General features: G+C 34.0%; 1 protein-coding gene across 2 annotated transcripts in view; it reads left to right on the forward strand.

Annotated features, from left to right (window-relative positions):
- Positions 1–278: 278 nt before the first annotated feature.
- Positions 279–24,385, forward strand: part of LOC111062422 (pro-resilin-like) — a 51,361-nt gene continuing 27,254 nt past the window's right edge. The window contains exons 1-2 of one of the 2 annotated variants that reach the window (XM_039422240.1): positions 279–649; positions 11,508–11,565. In XM_039422240.1, the coding sequence (XP_039278174.1) occupies positions 632–649; positions 11,508–11,565 (76 nt within the window). In that variant the 5' untranslated portion in view covers positions 279–631. The remainder of the gene's footprint in view (positions 650–11,507; positions 11,566–24,385) is intronic. The other variant, XM_039422241.1, reaches the window with a different exon arrangement.

Raw genomic sequence — 24,385 nt, forward strand, 5'->3', positions numbered from 1 at the left:
GGATTAGAAGGAAAATTAAGAGATGGAAAGTGGGGGGAAGAAGAAGGAGGTGAGAAGAAGAAGAAGGAGGAGAAAAATGCATACACATTGATTGCTTATAGGAGAATCTCCTCTAACCTCCAACATTAGATGATGCATCTAAAAGAGGTGAGGTAGAAAAATAAGAGGTGTGAAGGAAGAAGAAGGAGAAGAAGATGAAGAAAGAAGAGGGGTTGCAGAGGTCGATCCTCCTCTTCTGGGAGAGGGAGAGAGCATCACTATAAAGCGAAAGTGAATCGTATTCCAGACGTCATTCATTTTGAAAACGTCCTGCAGGATTGTAAGGAGTGCTCTGCTGTCTTGTGCCCCGCCATTCAGAGGAGTATCGCTTTCACCGATTCCTCCTCTCGCTCCTCCACCTCCTCCTCCTTTTCGTCTACCTCCTCCTTCACCATCTCCATTCACAGTGACTCTCTCAGAGAGAAGGAGACAGAGTCGCGGGTTTTCATCCTCCAGCTTCCTCAAATGAACACTGTTGTGCGCAAATCGACGATCTAAGTTTGTTCGGAAAAACTGATTTTGATTCTGATTTGTTTGGACGTTTTCGGAGGAAAGTTAACGTTGTGTTGTATTGTCGTGAACTGCTAGGAAAATGCGGTCGTTAATATTGGTGAGTACCTGTTTACAATATTAGTATTTTACAAATGATTTTTTAATTTTTAAAGAGTTATTGGGGATGTTGATAGACTTCATAGTGGAGAAAACTAACTGTGCGAGATTATCGTGAATACTTGTTTAGACCAGTCAATATCGACATAAAAATCTGGTGTGGCGCACTCACACAACTTTCCTTGTTTATTGATGAAATATCAAACTGTTCATTCTCGTTTAAAATAATCAATAATATTATATCAAGAAAGAAATTGAATACATTTTTCAATCATTTCATAATTAAGATTGAATATTTTGTTGAATAATTATATTTCTACATTGTTAAAAAACGATTTGGCAACAGAGCAAAACGAGGAAGAGATAGCGCTATCCTCTTTGTTGAATGATGGATAAAAAAATCTGGTGTGGCGCACTCACACAACTTTCCTTGCCGTTATGAAAATTGATCACCTGACGCTAGTGTTCCCGCGCATCTCAAGTCTACTATTCAAAGATTTGAGCCAGCTGGTGACAGGGCAATAACGCTGGAGACACACATGAGGTCTGCTATCTCTTCATAGTGAATGATTTAATAGAATCAACAATAATTTGCAATTGAATAATCACATTTTCTCGAATTTAAAGCTTATTTTCAATTTTAGGTGAAAATGTTACTGAACATTAATTTTAGAGATTTTCATGCTCAATCTACTCCACTTGATTCTTTTCGTTTCAATTGTATCTGAAGCCTGATAATTGGGAATCTATCTGCATTGATGGGGCGAAGCTCCTGAAATTTTTACAGATATGGGACTTGTGGCAGTTGATAGAGCTTATCGATGACTATTTTAGGTAGAATTGATCGAAATCGTTCGAGACGTTTCCGAGAAATCACGAAAAACCTGTTCTTGACAAAACATTTTTGCCATTTTAGCCGCCATCTTGAATTGCATTTGATCGAAATTGTTCGTGTCGGATCCTTATAGTGAAAGGACCTTAAGTTCCAAATTTCAAGTTATTCACATGATCAAGTCAGACACACATGATGTCTGCTATCTCTTCATAGTGAATGATTTAATAAAATCAACAATAATTTGCAATTGAGTAATCACATTTTCTCGAATTTAAAGCTTATTTTCAATTTTAGGTGAAAATGTTACTGAACATTAATTGTAGAGATTTTCATGCTCAATCTACTCCACTTGATTCTTTTCGTTTCAATTGTATCTGAAGCCTGATAATTGCGAATCTATCTGCAATTGCATTTGATCGAAATTGTTCGTGTCGGATCCTTATAGTGAAAGGACCTTAGTGGAATGAACCAATTTCTTCATGCAAAATTTCCTTGTGCTATATATAGGGTGGCCCAAAAACCTCGTATTTTTGGCTCATTTTCCAGTTTTCAGCTATTTCTGCCAAATCTCGTAATCGGACAGAATAATTTGCTCTCACTAGGAAATACTGAAATGAAGTGCATCTAACGGTTGAATCTCATAGAACATAATCTCATGAACTTATGTCATTGTGCGAAATATCAATGTAGTTGGTGATGATGGTTTGAAGCTGAAAATTAGGTGTTTTTCACAATACAAGGAGCATTGTTGTTAGTTGTACCTGGAAATCTATATGAGATAGAACGCTCTACCTGTTCTCAGACTGTAGAGCACAAAAATACGCTGAGAGGGATTTTGAAATGTACTTCTAAATGGTAACAATCGGAAGATATTGTTGATCAAAAACTAAAATTCATCAACATTGATTTTTCTCTTCAAATTTCACTCATTCTTGAAAAATCAGTACTCATTGGAGATAGAGAGCTCTGAATGATCTCATTTTACTCAGAATTGTATAATCTAAAAAAAAGGCGAAAGCAAATTTTTCTGTCCGATTACGAGATTTGGCAGAAATAGCTGAAAACTGGAAAAATGAGCCGAAAATACGAGGTTTTTGAGCCACTCTGTATATAGCACAAGGAAATTTTTCATGAAGAAATTGGTTCTGGACTTCTCTTATGTACCCCAAATAATATATTAAAAAATCAGAACTACAATATTAATTGCATGCACCAATGTATATAGTGACTGGACTAGTTTGCCATATTTATAAAATCTCAATCCATCTATGAGGGATGTTGATTAGACTTCATCCCGGTATGATATGTCCAGAATTACATTCATTCACTCTTTCTGAAAATCGTAGAGTATATCAATTGTATTTACGCTCATGTGCTGACAAACTAAATTGTTATTTGATATTGGTATTGTGAGCATCTCATCTTCGAATCAGTGAAATACAATAGCGTTCCACAAGAATTCCTCAGTTAAATCTTATCTGTGTTATTTCAATGAATTTAGAGCATAGGACTTCTGCTCTCAATCACTAGATTTGTTCAAACTCTGCTATATGCGTTTATTTATTGAGTAAATTTGGTGGGCCTCATCAAATTAGTCTCCTGAGAGAATCCTGAAGAGCATAGTTATAAAATATTGTAGTCTAACTTACTGAGCAAGTTCCCTAACCAATCTATAATCTCTGAAAACGTAACGATTACTTGAGAGAGAATAAGGATTTTCAACGTTTTTCGAGAAGATCTTTGAAAATTATGATCACGATGCTGTCTCTTTTTAATAATTATAGACGAAACATCATATTACAGTATTCCAGTAATTTCAAGGTTTGAATTTTCCAGTAAGATCATATATTCAAATCAAGAAACTGCATTGAATTTGTGATTAAAAAATAAAACTAATCCTAAAAAATCATTAAGAGCATTAAAGTTTCAGTAGTTCAGGAACGTAATTTGATCAGTTCAATATTTCTTGCATGAGGTCTAAAGAGATCTCTCTAGCAGTTACCACCAAACCCACCGATTTATTTGCCTTCCTATCACCTTTCAACTTATATAATACCTCATGACAAACTTCAGTCTCATAAGTTGAGAGAAAAACTCTTGTAATAAAATGATAAGTTACTGAGAAAACTCTCTATGTAGTCCATCTTCAAAACTGAATGAAGAAATAGTATAATAAAATAGAATTGGCACAAAATCGCGTTTGTATCAAACGACACAAAAATAGAATTCCATATCGTACTCTAATCTGAACTTGTATTGTCTTTGATCATGAAAAGAGTGAGTTCCGGTTGCATAAATAATGTTGAATTTTATTAACGAGAACTAATCATAAAAGTCCTTTCCGAAAAGAAGATTTCCTGATTGGTTCATGTGACATTTAATCACTTTTAAAATTAAACAGGCTTTTGTGCATCCAGGACTGTAAGTCCTTATGACTATTTTGATCACAGAACTAATTTCACTTACAAAAGAGAAAACGCAGAATACAAGCTTCAAAGATTCATAATGAATATCATAATTATTCATGATGTAATCATTGTTGATTGTTTCAAGGAAGCACCAATTTCACAGTTCAACAGTAGTTTTCATAAGAATTGAAATAAAAAAAATTATTGGATTGACATACCTGAATTTATTCCCCCCCGATAATAAATCAAGAGCTCACATCCAATTGCCCACAATACAGCAAAATTATAGATGAATTCACATAATATAGACTAAGAAAATAATTATTGAACTGTATAACTTCAGTTAGAAGAGAGAGATAGTGAGAAGGACGAAATCTGTGATGGACAGAGGATGGACAGACTTGTGGAAGAGGATGGATAGGCTTGTGGAAGAGGAAAGACAAGATGAGAAAAGAGAAAGGAAGAAGAAGAGGGAGAAGTACTGAGTACGAAATCTGTGATGGACCATAACCTTCTTGCGATATCATTATTTGAAATAGCATTAGAAGTGATTACGGTTAGCGTCTATTTGCACAATGATCGAATAACCTGGATAACTCGAGTTGTGTGCCTTACCTCTCAAATGCATTTCATAATGTACGAGATGAACAATTTGATAAAATGTCAATCAAGAACCAAGTGCCGTTATGAAACCTTCGGATTAGTTCAACACTAATGGACGAAAATGTTCTCAAATTTGCCAGGGTGCTAAGTGAGTTGAATTGCGCTAAAACAGTGTCGATGAAGACAGTGTTATGTACTATGTCAACATTTCTGAGTATCAAGTGAGAGATTTCATTACATATATTTTCAAATTTTGCTCAGAATTGAGTAACATAATATTCTGTTGATATGGAATGCTTTAATTGTATAATTAAGAGAATTTTAATTATTGAGATAGTTTGAAAAGCTCTTAACCTGTCGTTACAAATATGAAGTGGGCTATAATATAACTTGAAAATTGAGTAATTTGAATAATTCAATTTCAATATGAATCTGCCCCAAAAATGTAATTCACATTCAGGATGGAATCCTAAGTATATTAAGCGAGCAATTTCTGTATTTTTATATCTGGTTATTTATATATGGTTATTTATGTTCAACGGATCTCAAAAACGGCTCTAACGATTTTCACGAAATTTGGAACATGGTAGGTTTATGATATGAAAATTCGATTGCACTAGGTCTCATCCTTGGGAAAACTCGCTGAACGACATAAAGGATAATTCATCCTTGGCTGAAACAGCTGTGGATAGTAAAAAAGTGAGTGAGCGAGTGAGTATGTGAAAAATCAAAACATCGCATCCCGAGATTCATAAGGTGACATAAAATAGCCATGAAATATAAACACGATCATTTTAGAGAATTGTGTTCTGTTTATCAATAAATAAAAATAACGAGTGAAGCTCGGTGCCCCGATATTGATTTTGAAATGAGTATTTGAAATTTATTTGCCAAAAAATTCAAAAATTTGAAATAGACTAGACTAAGTCTAACAAAAACACAAAATCTTAAACTAAGAAATAACAAAATAGAACTTGACTAATCATGAAAACCTAATATAAAAGTAGAATTTTTCAGGCACCATCAGCAAAGGAAAAATATAATTAAATTTATGTAATCTTTATAATATCATTTTAAACAAATATTTCTTTTAAAATTGTGTGTTTTCTAGTGCTCTGTTGTGAAGATGATATTGAAGAAATATGTTGCATTGATGTCCGAAATTCTTATCTCTATTACATCCAACAATATATTTTAAGGTTTCAATTCAGCTTGTACAATCAGTAGGCTCCTCTAAATTGATTTTATTTTTTGATGATGATGCCCACATGAGGGTGAGTAATGAGATGCATCATGATGGGGGAAGTGGAAAGGCTAAAAGTTAAATTTCTAATCGTGATATTTTTCAAAGTTTTTAGATTTGTATATCATTAAGCCATCATAATGAAAACGTTTTCTCAGGAAAACATTTTTTTCCGATCATTACTTTTTGAGATATGAGTGTCTAAAGTTTGAATTTTTGGAACAGAACATTTCAAATTCGGTAAGAGATAAATCCATGAGATTTAGAGGATTCTTCATGGTATTGTTGATCTAGTCAACCAAAAATGTTCTAAAAATGTCAATATCTAGGATAGTTATTCAATTCACTGAAAATAACCAAAAATAACTTTTAGTTGAGTTATTTTTGGTAAATTGAATAACTTTTCCAAAAATTGATATACTCATAAAATTTTTGTTCCACTACATCAACAATACCATGAAGAATCCATCCTCTAAATCTCATGGATTTATATCGTACCGAATTTGAAATGTTCTGTCCCAAACATTCAAACTTCAGTCGCTCATATCTCAAAAAGTAATGATCAGAAAATGAATGTTTTTCTGAAATAGTATATTTCGCACCTAGAGCAGAAAATGAGATTTTTCCAGCTCGAAATCGGTTTTCAAGTCCGAGGCCGTAGGCCGAGGACTAGAAAAGATTGAGAGCTGGAAAAACATTTTGCCCGTGGTGCGAACGATATTTTTCGCCACACTACAGGTATTGCTGACAAAAATAAATAAAGAATACAAAATAAAGAATACTCGTTAAGCTATCGTACCTATCTCTGATTTTAGTGGTAGAAGATTTGCAGTCAGGATTTCAGATTCTTTTAAAATTTCACTTGGAATACCACAGTCATCTATAAATAATACATTATTATTGTAGTCATCTACAATAAATAATTGAATAAAACTGGTTGCGAAGCGAATTAGTTTGATTCGAAACTGGAACTAAAATCATGGCGACTTCAGCTTATTATGAAAGTGGACACTCGCCCGATCTAGCGGATGACTTATTAATAATAATTAGCGCGTTGTTTCCAGCCATAAGCGGCTGGAAAGAGACAACTTTCTGGCCTAGACCGGAAAAGAAACCCTTTTCTGACGTCGTCTGCAAACAAGGTCTTTCAGATCTACGTAGGGACTGGAAAACAGCTGCTTTCTGTGCAGTGTGGCGAAAAAACCTTTTCATTTTGATATGTATTTCATATGTTATTTGGTGTAGAAAGTTGAAATGGATATAACCTATGTATAATATTTGGATAATTTGAGACTAAATTAGGAAATTGAAAGAGTTTTGGGCAATAGCCTGTTTTTTCTTCTCCGATCATTGTATTGTTTGTGCTAACCTAATAAATAAATAAATAAACGGTGAATGTAGCTCTTCTACAAATGTCAAAGAGTTTGTATTCATACAGGGCCACTTTGGAAACCTTAAAATAATACTGCACAGCTATAAATGTATTTTGTAACTGTTAAGTATGCACAACTACAATGATATTGCCAAAAATCGACTCCATTTTTGGCAACAATACTAACAGACTGAAAAGGTTCCTTATTTCGTCGGGTTATACACACAGAGTACGGCAGGGGAAGTACGCCTGTTATGTGCCATGCCTAGCAGAACAATTCCACATAAATCAACACATTTTGAGTTTTCAAACAAGCAACTATACTATGCTCTGCTATCATAGCCAAGGAGGAAGAGAAAGATATAATATGAAAGGCGATAGAAAGAAAAAGGAGGTAATTGATAAGAAGAAGGAGGAGAACAAGAAGAAGAAGACAATGAAGAAGAAGAAGAAGACGGAGGGATGAAAGAGGAAGGTTGGAGAAATGAGAAAGAGAAAAAACAGCATTGAGTGGATCCCAATAAATCATCAGACGGAAAAGTGTTATGCAAAAATGGATGTCCAGTTCCAATGTAGACGGCATTGGATATTGCTATAGTCTGGTCCACGTTATAATTGCTATGGAGAGAGATTGGAGTACAGTGTTGCCGATTCTCTGACTTGTCACTGTTTTATATAGAGAATAGCTGATATCGGGACATCTGCTCTTATATTAACTGGCCATTCTTGTTCAATATGATAAACTATTAGTTCTGTGAACAGTAGTATTCTCACGAACCTCACGCAGTATTCTCATCCACAAGTACCTGATTGAAACTATAGACCTTAATATGGAAATACAGCACTAGACTGGCTTCTATATTCTAATATTATAATCGATGTTTAAATGGAAAATATTTTAATTTTAAGTTTTTGTAATGTATTGTATATGAAAATTTTTATATTTTTCACATTTGTAAAGTTGTGTTTAATGATTTTGGCAATAAATATTTCTTTCTTTCTTTCTTTCTCCACACATCTGTGTAATCACTTTTCAGCTGATTTATGATGAATGATTCCATAGTCGGAATTTACTTTCCTTGCCCTATTACCATAGGTAAGGAAAGTATTGCTTTCCGAAAAAAATTAAGGTACCCCAATTCTATACGTATCAAGGTCCCCTGAGTCCAAAAAACTGGTTTTTGGGTATTGGTCTGTATGTGTGTATGTGTGTATGAGTGTATGTGCGTCTGTGTGACGATATCTCATCTCCCAATTAACGGAATGACTTGAAATTTGCAACTTGAGGTCCTTTCACTATAAGGATCCGACACGAACAATTTCGATCAAATGCAATTCAAGATGGCGGCTAAAATGGCGAAAATGTTGACAAAAACAGGGTTTTTCGTGATTTTCTCGGAAACGGCTCCAACGATTTTGATCAAATTCATACCTAAGATAGTCATCGATAAGCTCTATCAACTGCCACAAGTCCCATATCTGTAAAAATTTCAGGAGCTCCGCCCCATCAATGCAGATAGATTCCCAATTATCAGGCTTCAGATACAATTGAAACAAAAAAAATCAAGTGGAGTAGAATGAACATGAAAATCTCTACAATTAATGTTCAGTAACATTTTCACCTAAAATTGAAAATAAGCTTTAAATTCGAGAAAATGTGATATTCAATTGCAAATTATTGTTGATTCTATTAAATCATTCACTATGAAGAGATAGCAGACCTCATGTGTGTCTCCAGCGTTATTGCCCTGTCACCAGCTGGCTCAAATATTTGAATAGTAGACTTGAGATGCACGGGACAACTAGCGTCGGGTGATCAATTTTCATAACGGCAAGGAAAGTTGTGTGAGTGCGCCACACCAGATTTTTTACTCTAATATTGGCGTATGAAGTACGCTCCTTTTTCCTTTTATATTATCCTTGAAATGCTAAATTTCCAGAAACCTTGTATATGCGTCGACGCGCAATTAAAAAAGGAACATACCTGTCAAATTTCATGAAAATCTATTACCGCGTTTCGCCGTAAATGCGCAACATATAAACATATGAACATTTAAACATTTAAACATTCAAACATTCAAACATTCAAACATTCAAACATTCAAACATTCAAACATTCAAACATTCAAACATTCAAACATTCAAACATTCAAACATTCAAACATTCAAACATTCAAACATTCAAACATTCAAACATTCAAACATTCAAACATTCAAACATTCAAACATTCAAACATTCAAACATTCAAACATTAAACATTCAAACATTCAAACATTCAAACATTCAAACATTCAAACATTCAACCATTCAAACATTCAAACATTCAAACATTCAAACATTCAAACATTCAAACATTTAAACATTCAAACATATAAACATTCAAACATTTTATATTTAAACATTTAGAGGAATTCCGAACCGTCGACTTGAATCTTATACCTCACTTCGCTCGGTCAATTATTATACTCTATTCGTCAGGAAAATATATATTTTTCAATAATTATTCAATAAATTTCCATAATTGAGATTGAATATTTTGTTAATAATTGATTATATGTCTTCATTGTTAGAGAATCTGACAACATTGCAGAGCTGGAGAAGGATAGCGCTCTCTGCTTTGAGTGATGATAAACAAGGATATTGACACAAATGATAATCGAATGCTGCTGTCTTTATAACGTGAACCTCACAATAGTGTCGTCTCCAACATGAGATAAATTGAACCATAGAGAAACAATAGCATAATCCCATGGTACAGTGCTTTTATGTCGCAACTTTTACTGTTATCTCAAGCCGATAGTTCATGTAATTCTTTCCCGTGAAGCTGTGTGACACTGTTAGTCTTTATATTGTGCCGTTCATACACTCTCACCCCAACAAAACAGTAAAATTCGACAATAATCAACAGTAATCGGCTTCAGATAACAGTAAAAGTTGCGACATAAACGCCCTATACCATGGGATATCTACTTACGATATTGTTTCTCTTTGATGGAACTCATTCTCGAAAAGTTCAGATGATGTGTTCTCCTTACTATACAGTACAGTTTAAGTACCTTGTTATAATCATTATATATGATAATGTAGGTATCTACAACTTTCCCAAACCTGTGACTACTGAACTTAGCTATTTCTCCTGATGGATTCCGGAATAGGATTGACGTTCGATCGGAAATAGTTATTTGTGCAACTAGTGCGCAAAGTGACAGTTTGCTGCACCGAAAGAAACGAAACGTTTACGCACGAGCCGTATGCGAGGGCGGAATGGTTTCTTGAGTGCAGCAAACTGTCACTTTGCGCACGTATTTCACATTAATTTTTTCCTAAAGTTACAATTGAATATGAAAAGTTGTTGATTATGAGTAAAATGATGTCTGAAATCAATCAAATGTTTGTCTGTATAATTTTGTTATTATTAACAACTTTAATTTATTTTACACTTGATAATCCAATTGAAAACTAATAATCAATGATTTATTTAAATTAAAAACTGAATAGATTCAATCAATTTGAATAATTTTGAGTAAATCTTAATTTCTAAATAATTTTTCAACCAATCAATTTATGAATAAAAAAATATTATTGTAATAATGAATAATTACAATATTCAAAATATATAATTCAATGAGTTCTCATTTTTATTTATTTGAAAATCAGAAAAAATATAGATAGAACAAATTTGCATTCAAAACACAAGCCAATAATGTCAACATCTGATTGGGATGGCTGCAAGATAATACGCAAAGTATTTTAAGAGTACGCAAAGTAATACTTTGTGCACTAGTGCGGAAAAGTTATTCTTTTTAGTATTCTTTCTAGTAATCAGTGCAGGAATGATCACTCTTCAATGTAATTATAGAAAAGTATTCTTTCAAAGTAGAAACCTATCAAATCAATTTGATTTTGCAATATTTGTCTTCCAACAATTATTGACAAATAGAGTGGGAAATTTGACATATTACTGTTTGAAATCACTATTCCACAAGCGAACCGAAATAGGAGTCATTCGCTTACTCTCAACGGATAATAACTACCTACTATTATTGGATTGGGAAATTATAAGATGAAAATTCAGTTGTGATATTTCCAGTGCAGGAATACAAAGTGTGACAAAACATTTCATTCATTTATTAGACAATATTATTTTGTATTCTTATTCAGTAGACACAGTATTATTTTTAGACTATGTATTATTATTATTTATTATTTAGTATATTATGTATTATATAGTGGACGATAATATTCCTACTCTCATTGCATATTAATAAAATTAAAATTTATTTTTATTTGATAGAAATATGAAGAAGGTTTCTCCCATGGGCTTAATGCACATGGTTGGAGAGTGACTTGCTAAAAGAATTAAGATTATGATCAATTTTCTTTCTTCTTATTTTCAGATTGTGATATCGTGCTGCTTGCTCAGGGAAACATTGTCTATAGCAACCAAAAGAGAAGGTTAGTCTAGAATGATATCAAATTTGAAACTAGTGGTTCATTATTTCGATAAAATTATTCAATTGCGATATTTTAATTCGAGTTTCACCTGGGACGAACTTAACAAGCAAACTATAGCACTTCGTCTTGACCCTATTAAGGTGCGTACAGACTTTCGCTCTGCTCCGCAACCCGAACGTCACTCGAGCAGAGCGATTGATGATCGACCAGGGAGCAAGAGTGGAACGCGATAAGAGCTAACATCTCCCGTAACGTTCATGATCGGTGCGAGTGCAGAGCGCGGGTGGAGCGATTGCAGAGCGATGGCGGAACGAGGGGCGGAGCGTGCGCGGAGCGGGTTGGAGGCGCGTATATCAGTACGCAGCTTTATACACCGTTGTTCAATTTTCCCAGTGTATCATTCTTCACTTCTGCTGTTTTCATAAATTTCTTTTCTAACGGTTTTCTTCTATTTGAAATTCGCTGATTGATTTGCGTCTCCACTGTGGTTATTTTCTTTATCAATATTCTCCACGTACTTCTGCTTTTTGTTGCAGTTTCAAATCAATTATTTATTCATTCATATATTCCATAAGGAAAATAAATGCAATACTCATAAAGGGAAGAACAGGCTATTGCTCAAAACCTATCTATTTCTCTAGTAGTTCAAATATTTTATGTCCATAAATTTTTACACAAATTTTATTTATTTATCTATATGGATTTTATCGGCAGAGAGATCCTTTTGAATGTTCTGCCTCACCGATTATCAATCAATCAATTTTACAACAATCAATTAATCTCAGAATTCCACATCAGAATAAAACCATGATGAAAAGTATGTAATCACTTTTCTCTTATCATAAAAGTTTACACGATGGACGAAGGTCCATTCGAAAATTGATCTGGAATCACTCATTCGATCAATAAGTTATTAATTAATTATTAAACATCAATTACAGATGTAAATATTAACGAGATATCGCATTCATTCAAATGCTGATGAATTAATTTGATTTGGTTTTTCGTTTAATGATAATTATTAAAACATTAATCAATAATAATTAATGTAGGATCAAACGTTGATTAACTTCTCCAGCAACCGGTCTTTGGAAGGTAAAAAGTAGATAACTGTTATCTACATTACGTTATTATTGATATCAATCAACTTTCATCTAGATCTATATCCATTATTATAATATAAATATCTGCTGTAGAATAGAATAGAATAATCTTCAACCATTAGAACTAATATAAAAATTAATGCTGTAGAAATAATATAACATTACTATATCGTATCTCATAGTCTCATTTCACAGAATTGTATATCATATTATTTATCTTTGTTTCATTGTTATCGCACAAATTTGGATGACACAGAGGTATGTACTCTGTATCATCTAAATTCCTGCGATAATCTGTTTTCCTCTTTTCCACCCTTACTCTCTCACTCACTCACTTTGAATCTTTCACTCACTAACTTCACTCACACTTTCTTTCTCTCTCACACACACTCTCTCTCGCTCTCTCTCATACAAACTCCTTTTCTCTGTCTATCTAGGCTTCTCCCCCCCCCCCAACACACCAATTGAAGATGTAGAAAGTGTTATCACATTACCATTCAATGACTGAATGTCTGTACCATTGTACTCTAACAAAATCAATTTTCTATGAATTAGTTTCATAATTCTATTACATGCATACGTGTGTGCGGAAAATTTATCTCCAAAGTTTTCTCTGGAACTTCTTGATAAAGCGAGTTGAAATACTCAAAGTTGGTTTCCCAACTCAACATCTACTTCAACTCTATAAATTCAACATTTCAACTCTATTTCAACATTGATTCAATAATCCGATTAGTAAAGAATCAGTATCTTGCATGGATATTATTATTCAATGATAAGCAGATAATCCGTGCTTTGCATGGATCTAATTAAAAACTTGATAAACTGAGAACTTAACCTACTAAAATTTATAAGACTTCAAAATTAGCCTATAATAAATCATCCTCGGTAGATTAAGAATCTTATTATGCAAAATTTCAAGTCATCCAGTAGTTCAGACGTGATGATGCATCATTCGTGATTTTCCTATCTCGTATGTGTATAAGCCGATTCATTCCTCTATTATAAATAGATTATTCTTTCAATCCCTAGACCCCCCGACTGGATCGTTCAAAAATGAGATCAGCGAGCTCGGCATGCTCGCCTGCATTTTTCATTTAAGCATTTTATTCTGTACTGAATTTGAACGTTTTATGTCAATTTGATCCCGAAAATTTGAGAAAACGTAGAAAAACGCAGGTAAAAACACCTGTTACTATATCGGCGTATCCTTGACGAACAAAATTCTTCAACCTCAGCTAAACCTGTGTACTGAATTTTCCAATAAATTCCCATCAATTATTGAAAAAGGTGGGAAAACGCAGAAAAGCTGAGAAAAACGATGATTTTGGTCGTATCTCTGACGTTATTTCAAATTCATCCTACCACAACATTATTTCACCCCAGCTTAGCTTCTGTACTGAATTTGAACAATTTCTGTTCATTTGCTCTCGATAAATCTGAGAAAAAGCAAAAAAACGCTGGATAAACGCTTATTTTGGGCGTATCTTTGACGTTATTTCAAATTCCTCCAAACACAACATTATAACAGCCTAGCTTAGCTTCTGTACTGAATTTGAACAATTTCTGTTCATTTTTTCTCGATAAATGTGAGAAAAAGCAAAAAAAACCGCTAATTTTGGGTTTTTTTTTTTGTCGTTATTGCAAATCCCATCTAACACAACATTATTACACCCTAGCTGAGCTTCTGTACTAAATTTGATCATTTTCTGTTCATTTGCTCTTGATAAAGCTGCGAAAACGCTAAAAACCGCAGATTTTGGGCGTATCTTTGGAAATTTTTCCAAATCCGTTCTTAGTGCGCCTCTAAAGGGCCAACTGAACATACCTACCAGATTTGAACGTTTTTGGTCCGGTAGGGTTTTAGTTCTGCGAGTGAGTGAGTGAGTGAGTGAGTGAGTTAGTGAGTGAGTGAGTCAGTCAGTCAGTCAATGAGTGCCATTTCGCTTTTATATATATATGTATACAGATAGATTCTTTCAACTAACATTTCAACCATCTAGAATTAATCAATCTGTAGGAGAATTGGTTTGAAGTTGGAGTAGCTTGCTGTTGAAGTTGCCTGCATCACTGTATTACACTGTTTTTTTTTCAATACTGAATAACATTGATTATTCTTTTTTCAACCAACTGTATTGCTAATAATTGTGTTCTTGTGCATGCTTGATTTCATTACAAACAAAGTAGTCGAAATGAAGATTCAATTGTTGTAAGATTGGAAGATTAATTTCTTGTTATTGGTTACCATTTTCATGAATGGGAGTGAGTTCATTAAAATGAGTTCATGAGTGAGGCATCTTTATCCACCCCAGGCTGTCTGTATTATTATTATTATTATTATTATTATTATTATTGTTATTATCATTATTATTATTTTATTGTCAGAGAGTATAGAATGAATCAATTCTATACATTCTATACTTTACAAAAAAAAAATACTCTCTTATTATATTCTAGTTTTCATGCACATCGAGCTTCTTGGCAAATTGGCAAACATAGTTCATTGTTCTTTTGTACAAAAAACAAACATTCAATCAAAATTAAGTTCATTGTACTAGAATAAAGAACATGCTGTCCAATTCAGCGATTCCTTGAACCTGTGTAATTTCCTCTTAGCGGTTTAATTGAAATTTGTTTTTAATTGTCGAACAATTATCTTGAAATCGTAGGCAGATCCAGCATAATTACCTGCGATTTAATCTCGATAGAAAAGAAAATTTCCCACGGTTTCCAATTTCTTCCCATGGCTCAACACCGAATTTCATTCATTGAGCCAGTGTTGAGTTTCATTGGCTTTCATTGAGCCAGAAATGGGGCAATTTTCAAGTAGTGATGCTCTCTCCTGATAAATTTATTGACTAATCATCCGTATTTTCCTCCATTAGTCCGACTTTCGAAATAGTTTTGTTTATTTATGTGCGAGATTTACTTAATCATACACAAAAGGTGTTATAACATTATTATGAGAACAATATTATTATGAAAGGGATTATTATTGTCAGGATGTTGGTATTACGAAAAAAATAATCAATTTGGAAATATCTGGTTGGCGCACTCACACAACTTTCCTTGCTGTTATGAAAATTGATCACCTGACGCTAGTGTACACGCGCATCTCAAGTTTACTATTCAAAGATTTTAGCCTGCTGGTGACAGGACAATATTGCTGGAGACACACGAGGTCTGCTATCTTTTCATAGTGAATGATCTAATAGAATCAACTGTTGCCAAGAGTTTGCAATTAAATAATCACATTTTCTAGAATTTCGAGCTTATTTTCAATTTTAGGTGAAAATGTTACTGAACATTAATTGTAGAGATTTTCATGCTCAATCTACTGCACTCGATTTTTTTCGTTCCAATTGTATCTGAAGCCTGATAATTGGGAATCTATCTACATTGATGGGGCGAAGCTCCTGAAGTTTTTACAGATATGAGACTTGTGGCAGTTGATAGAGCAGACTAATGACTATATTAGATATGGATTTGATCAAAATCGTTGAAGCCGTTTTTGAAAAAATCGCGGAAAACCCAGTTTTCGAAAACATTTCCGCCATTTTAGCCGCCATCTTGAATTGAATTTGATCGAAATTGTTCGTGTCGGATCCTTATATTGTAAGGACCTCACGTTCCAAATTTCAAGTCATTCCGTTAATTGGGAGATGAGATATCGTGTACACAGACGCACATACACTCATACACACACACACACACACACACACACACACACACACACACACACACAACACACACACACACACACACACACACACACACACACACACACACACACACACATACAGACCAATACCCAAAAATCACTTTTTCGGACTCAGGGGACCTTGAAACGTATAGAAATTTAGAAACTGGGGTACCTTAATTTTTTCGGAAAGCAATACTTTCCTTACCTATGGTAATATGGCAAAGAAAGTAAAAAAGCAAACAAAGCTTTGAAAATGCTTATCCACAATTCCCTAAAAGCTTGTATGATAATATGTAATGAAAGTATAAATATATTCATATATCAGCAAGCATACATCATACATCAGCATAAAGATTGTATGAACATTTTCTTTCATGATTATGACATGACCCATTCGCCCAATCATAGAGAGGAGATAGCATATAAGATATTTTTTTTATGCCCATATGCACCATCCACATTAAAACTAAGATAACCAGCTATTTATTTATGGATGTAACAAATTATATTTAATCCGTTCATATATCCAAGTAAACCTTGATTAGCGTTAAACCATATAGAAGAGATAGCACAAGAAGATATGCCATGGTATAGGGCGTTTATGTTCCAATATTCAATGTTAACTTAAGCCGAGTCCTAGTAGTTGTTTTTCGTGAAGCTATGTGACGATGGTAGTCTCTCATACTGTTCCATTCTAAAGCTAGGTTTATACTATGTGGCAGAGCTACATGTAGCTCTATTACATGTCAAATTTTGTTTATTGCAGGGCTATGTAGCTGTTCTGTCCTTGAGGGAAGGCTGCCGCAGCTGTTTACTGCTGTTTGCAGCTGTTCAGTGCCTGCTGGGTTTACACCAGATATACTGTACTCATTTGTTGTCAGAGCTCTAGTAGGTTACTGCGCATTTCGAGCATTTATTTTTGATTCATATATTATTTATTTATTCATTTATTCGTGGACAGAATCACAAATCATATAAATATGATTAGGAAGGAACAACAGGCCCAAATCTATTCCATTCCCAAATTTTGATAAATTAATAAAATGTCCAAAAATAGGTTATGTTTCTACTGTTTTCAGATTCAGATTTTGTAAAACGTTCAAGTTCAATTTTCGTCCAAAAATATATATATAAGCTAAACATTTTGAATTTAGAGAAATTAAAACACCAAAGTATATGTAAATATAACACTTAATTATCACTTCATATTGAATTATAAAAGTTATTATTGTACAATGATGGAGAGTTAATTTGACTGGAATAGAGACAAAATTATCCAATATCTTCTTTCTCTTCTGTGCTGAAAATATCACAGTAGCTGCGGCGAAAGCAGCGGCTGCCGCAAGAACTACCTTCTTCTTCGGCATCTGGCTGGGAACTGAGCAGTGAATACTGGTTCATTCCGAAATATATGTAGCTCTTCTACAAGTAATGGCATCAAAATGGTACCACAGAGAAGAAAAAGAAGATATTGGATAATTTTGTCCCTATTCCAGTCAAATTCACTCTCCATCATTGTACAATAATATAAAAATCAAAAATAAATGCTTGCAATGCGCAGTAGCCCACTAGCACTCTGACAACAAATATATACAGTATATCTGATGCAAACCCAGCAGGCACTAAACAGCTACAAACAGCTGCGACAGCCTTCCTTCAAGGACAGAGCAGCTACATCTAGCTTTGCTATAGACAAAGATTGATTTGTAGCAGAGCTACATATAAATCATCTTTATAATGCACGTTATAATGGCAGTATTTGATCAACATTGGTGTTGCTATCCTTGTATCATCTTCGTATCACCTCCGTATCATCTTCGTATATTCTGTGTATCATCTTCATATAATTTTTGTATCATTCCTATATAGTGAGGTCCACGTTATATTGGCAGTATTTGATCAACATTAGTGTTGCTATCCTTGTCTATCATCCTTGTATAATTATTGTATCATCTTCGTATCAACATCTGTGTTGATTGCGACATGGTTGATTATTCCACGCAGACTTAACCTGTTAATTGATTATATTTTTACAATGTCAAAAACAATATTCTGGTTAAAAACAAAACGTTGCAAATCTAGAAAAGGATAGCGCTATATCTGTTTTGTCGAATGGTAGACAAAGATAGCAACGCCAATGTAAATCAAATACCGTCATTATAACGTGGACCTCACTTTATTGGAAGATGATACAAAGATCATAAAAAGATGATAGAAAGATATATAGATATATCTCTATGTATAAAAACCAGACCACCTATATTGCTAGCCACAGTACATATATATAACCCTCGTATACTACAACTATATATTGTTAAATTAAATATAAATGATTGTATCACTATATATGATACAGTACATAGCACATCACCTATATATCGCTTACGATACGGTACTATCTCCAGTATTATTCTCAGGTCTGTGAATGGAGGATGCATTTGAATTCCACAGTAAGAGAACAATTGATGAAGCCGCGACACAAACAGATATACAAAAGGAGAGACAAATGAGATGAAAAGAGGAAGAAAAAAAGAGAAGAAGATGATGATTATGTTGAAGAAGAAGACTTTCTTGAGACACACTTCCGTGTGTATTGAAAGAGTAGATGCATTATAATACTTTCTTATCTTTTCTGACTGGAGTTTTTCGCTCAGTGTGTGGGGAATGATTAGTGTGATATCAGAGTCCGTGAACTTGATTCAGTATGTATCATTCGAGGGACTTCTTTCACCATTGAATCCTCTATGAACCATCTACGTTTAACCATAGAGAAGATATAGTATAAGAAGATATCCCATGGAATAAGCTGTTTATGTTCCAAATTTCATGCCGATTTTTGTCCGATTACTATCGACTACTGTCTACTTTTTTTTCTGGGGTGAGAGTGTAAAGCTTCGTTTACACTATGTAGCTGGAGCTATAAAAATTAGAGCTACATGTAACTCTATCAGCTACATATAGCTCTGCCAGATGTGGCTCTGATATAAGTAGATGTACGTTAATTTTATGAAGCAGAGCTATATGTAACTCTGCTAGATGTAGCTCTGCTATAAGTAGATTTACGCTAATTTTATGTAGCAGAGCTATGAAGATGATACAAAAATTATACGAAGATGATACACAGAATATACAAAGATGATACGGAGGTGATAAGAAGATGATAAGAAGATGATACAAGGATGATAGACAAGGATAGCAGCACCATAGTTACTCAAATACTGCAATTATACGTGGACCTCACTAAAGGAAAGAGCAACGTACAGAAAAAACGTGATACACTAAGAAGAGAAGAAAGAAGAAGAAGAAGAAGAAGAAGAAGAAGAAAGAAGAAGAAGAAGAAGAAGAAGAAAATAAGAAGAAAGAAAAAAAAAAGAAAAAAAAAGAAGAAAAAAAAGAAGAAGAAGAAGAAGCGAGAGAAGAAAAAGAAGAGAGATGAAGAAGAAGAAAGAAGAACAAGAAGAAGAAAAAAAGAAAAAGAAGAAGAAGAAGAAGAAGAAAGAAGCAAGAAGAAGAAAGAAGAAGAAGAAGAGAGGAGAAAGAACCTTATACAGTTAGCATAGGTAAATGGGAGACATTGATAAGAATGCTGATGGTTGGGAGTGATGTTTGTAGTGTGTCAACACAATTGTTGTTAAACGTATGCAACCAGGAAGGTCGAAGAAAGTGATACTATTATGCAACGGCGTGTGGAGTAACATACAAGAAAACTCAAAAAGATAAGGAAATTACCAGAGGAATATCATCCGCGGATTATACTGAGGTCCACGTTATAATGACAGTGTTTGATTATCAATATTGTATTGCTATTACTTTCCTTGCCATATACCATAGTAAGGAAAGTATTGCTTTCCCGAAAAAAATTAAGGTACCCCAATTTCTAAATTTTATACGTTTCAAGGTCCCCTGAGTCCGAAAAAGTGATTTTTGGTATTGGTCTGTACTATGTTTGTGTGTGTATTTTGTGTGTGGTGGGTGTGTGTGTGTGTGTGTGTGTGTGTGTGTGTGTGTGTGTGTGTGTGTGTGTGTGTTGTGTGTGTATGTGCGTCTGTGTACACGATATCTCATCTCCCAATTAACGGAATGACTTTGAAATTTGGAACGTGAGGTCCTAACAATATAAGGATCCGACACGAACAATTTCGATCAAATGCGATTCAAGATGGCGGCTAAAATGGCGAAAATGTTGTCAAAAACAGGGTTTTCCGCGATTTTCTCGAAAACGGCTCCAACGATTTTGATTTAAGTTATACCTACAATAGTCATCGATAAGCTCCATCAACTGCCACAAGTACCATATCTGTAAAAATTTTAGGAGCTCCGCCCCATCTATGCAAAGTTTGATTTTAGATTCTCAATTATCAGGCTTCAGATACAATTTAAACGAAAAATTTCGAGTGGAAAAGATTGAGCATGAGAATCTCTACAATTAATGTTTTGTAACATTTTCACCTAAAATTAAAAATAAGCTCGAAATCCGAGAAAATGTGATTATACAATTGCAAACTGTTGGCAGCTTGATTCTATAATATGATTCACTATGAAGAGATAGCAGACCTCGTGTGTCTCCAGCGTTATTGTCCTGTAACATTCTGGCTCGAATCTTTGAATAGTAGACTTGAGATGCGCGGGAACACTAGCGTCAGGTGATCAATTTTCATAACGGCAAGGAAAGTTGTGTGAGTGCGCACACCAGATTTTTTTATCTAGCATTCAACAAAGAGGATAGCGCTATCTCTTTCTCGTTTTGCTCTGTTGCCAGTTGGTTTTTTAACAATGTAGAAGTATAATTATTCAATAAAATATTCAATCTTAATTATGAAATGATTAACAAATGTCGTATTCAATTTCTTTCTTGATATAATATTATTGATTATTCCAAACGAGAATGAACAGTTGATATTACATCAATAAACGGGTATCAGTTACTCTTCATAGAAGGCATTGACAAGACCGACGATCGGCAACGTTGTTATCGTTTCTTTCTCCACTGCCATTATGATTTGGACCTCACTATTTAGTTTAGTAATTCTGTAGTTAGATCAAGAGGAGTATGAAATGAATAGAGCTTTTAATCTATCTATATATATAAAAGCGAAAGAAATGGCACTCACTCACTGACTGACTGACTGACTGACTGACTGACTCACTCACTCACTCACTTGCAGAACTAAAAATCTACCGGACCAAAAACGTTCAAATTTGGTAGGTATGTTCAGTTGGCCTTTAGGGCGCCACTAAGAAATCTTTTGGCAATATTTTAACTCTAAGGGTTGTTTTTAAGGGTTTAAAGTTCGTCTTTTAGCATGTATATTCTTCTTCTCCCAATCTCTTAATTATAATTGAAATTTCCATATCATATGTTACTATAGAACTATAATCTAGATAGAGTACCTCTTCGAAACAGTTGTTAACTGGCAACTAAATTAATAATTTTGTCAGGTTGGCATTAAGTTGAGTTGACTTTGTTAGGTTGGCACCAAGTTGAAGATGCAAATGCATTTATCGCGGAAAAATTGATTGGGCACTGCTACTTCTATCCTGGGAATATTATATTACTAGCCGTCAGGATCGCTTCGCTCGCCATATCCGTTTAGCCAGACGTCTGGCCCCCGACTGGATTGTCCTAACATATGATAAAAATGCTTAAATGAAAAATGCAGGCGAGCGAAGCGAGCCTGCTGATTTCATTCTTGGACGGTCCAGGAGGCAGAGCCCCCTGGCTAGACGGATATGGCGAGCGAAGCAAGCCTGACAGCTAGTAATATAATAAATAAAAGAAGTGGAAAAAAGAAAGAAGTGGCTTTTACACGTAGTCTACGCAATAGGAAATCCATGTATGACGCATCATCACGTCTCAACTACTGAACTGAATAACTTGAAATTCTGCATGTAGATTCTTTATTTACCGGCTGTGCAACGGCTAAAAATAAACATTCTACTCGTGATATTTTTCGAAGTTTTTCGATTTGTATTCAACAAATAAGTCATACTCTTCGTTTCTAGAAGCTATCCATCTACTCATCTACATATTTATTCTCTGCTCTGAATACGCTAATTTTCCCATTAGTTTACATTAAAATGTAGTGTTGTATGAAATAGTCTTGCAGGATTTGCAAGTCAGAGGTCTGGCAATATATTGTCATTTGTGATAAAGAATCAATAAATTATTAGAATAAATGGGTGGATTTCGAAACTAATCCTATAAAATCCGCATGAATAATATGACAATGAATAGATGTTCTCCTTTCTCCTATGGCAATATCCGTCATTAATTACTACAAAATGAAGAGAAAGAGAGTATTAACAATGTAGAAGATGAAATTTATGAACCGGAAATAAACAAAAACTTCCTACATGCTTGTCATTCAATAGAATCTGATTCATATGGGTAATTCAATTCAAGATCCAATAATAATTTTTCAAATCTTAGCCTGCTTTAGAGGTCTTGAATCAAAATTAGAACGTCAAAACAAGCAACTTGTATTAACATCCCACAGAACCGCTAGCTCATTACAAGTAATTAATATTTTATAGACAACCAAAGCACCAGAACAAATACTAAATTAACGACACTACTTGACACTATTTTGAGAGATGGGCCGAATAATTAGGAATAGAATAACCATACTTCCTGACTGATATGACCAAATAGTGAGGAACAAAATAATCATCCTTCCTGACTGATATTACTAAATAATAAGGATAAAATGATAATCCTTCCCGAGTCATATTACTTAACAATAAAACGTGAAGACAATTTTTCCTGTTTTACGATCCTGATCATGGTTACCGTGCACTGCCATCTTGAGTATGACTATAACAACATAAATGGTATTCAGAGAGTATCGCAGTTACACAATTGAGCTTTTTAGTAACTGTTAATTTTAAAAGCCATTTAATTTTATCTTCTGCATTCTCATTTCCTTGCCGTCTTTTGATAGTTGCATTTGGTGTTAGTTAGATCCTTGTAATCAATGTAGATATAATCAGCTTTCATACTATGAACAGTCTCTTCTATCCACTAATATTTTAATCCTTTTGGAAGATGTTCGGTAATAATTATGTGGAAGTGAAAATTCTAGAAATTTCTTACTCAGTTGTTTGTTAGTTTTATGACTCTTGTAACAAACTATAATGTATTTGAAACGTGTTTTGTAGGTGTATTAATTGGTGGGAGGATCCTTCCTTGAATATTAATCATGGTTAATTGTTAGGATGGTCTAATCATAAATAAATTGCTGGATTGAGTTTCATGATTGTTGATTGTTCATCGTTTGAATTGAACAATTTTGTAGATTCTCTCTTCATTACATAACTGCATCAAACTTATATACTTCTAATAATCAAGAGAACCCTAGTTCGAATCTCGACCAGGGCCAAAGTTTTTGACCACAGAACTGTCACATAGATACGGCCACCCCGTCTTTCGTAGGAGACGATAAGCCGTCGGTCCCGACTACCTAAAAAGTAGTCGTCATCTCTCATCATCATCCCTCTCACTCATTACCCACGCACAAGCCCAAGAGCTTATGTGGGCATCACCGTCAGTATCATTATTATTATTCCAATTCAAACATACTCATTTAACGATTTCAAGAGTTCAGATTCTCAAATTAATAGTTTTGGAACATTATATTATGGAGTTGTGAATCTTTCTAATAGAATGGATATTCCTTGAAACTCAGTTTATACCAACTCAGAAATTCAATACCAACGAGGAAATTGGAGAAGTGTGAGAGAGTAATACGTTAGAAATAAAATCAAAGTAATATAACTTGATTTGATTTGAATATTGAAAATTTTAAATTATATTGTTTTCACTCTGAACAGAGATATTGGGAGCCTCTCCATATTGAGGTGGGATGAAAAGATGTTGGGAGTACCACTGACAAAATACTCTCTTTCATTTCACCCTAAATTATATTTCCACTGACCACAAATGATTTGTATTGAGGAATATAAATCGATACTCCTTGTTCCATTTTCAGTATTTGTTTATCAAATTATTAATAAT

This window comes from Nilaparvata lugens, chromosome 2, assembly GCF_014356525.2.
Source record: "Nilaparvata lugens isolate BPH chromosome 2, ASM1435652v1, whole genome shotgun sequence".
Lineage (NCBI taxonomy): Eukaryota > Metazoa > Arthropoda > Insecta > Hemiptera > Delphacidae > Nilaparvata > Nilaparvata lugens.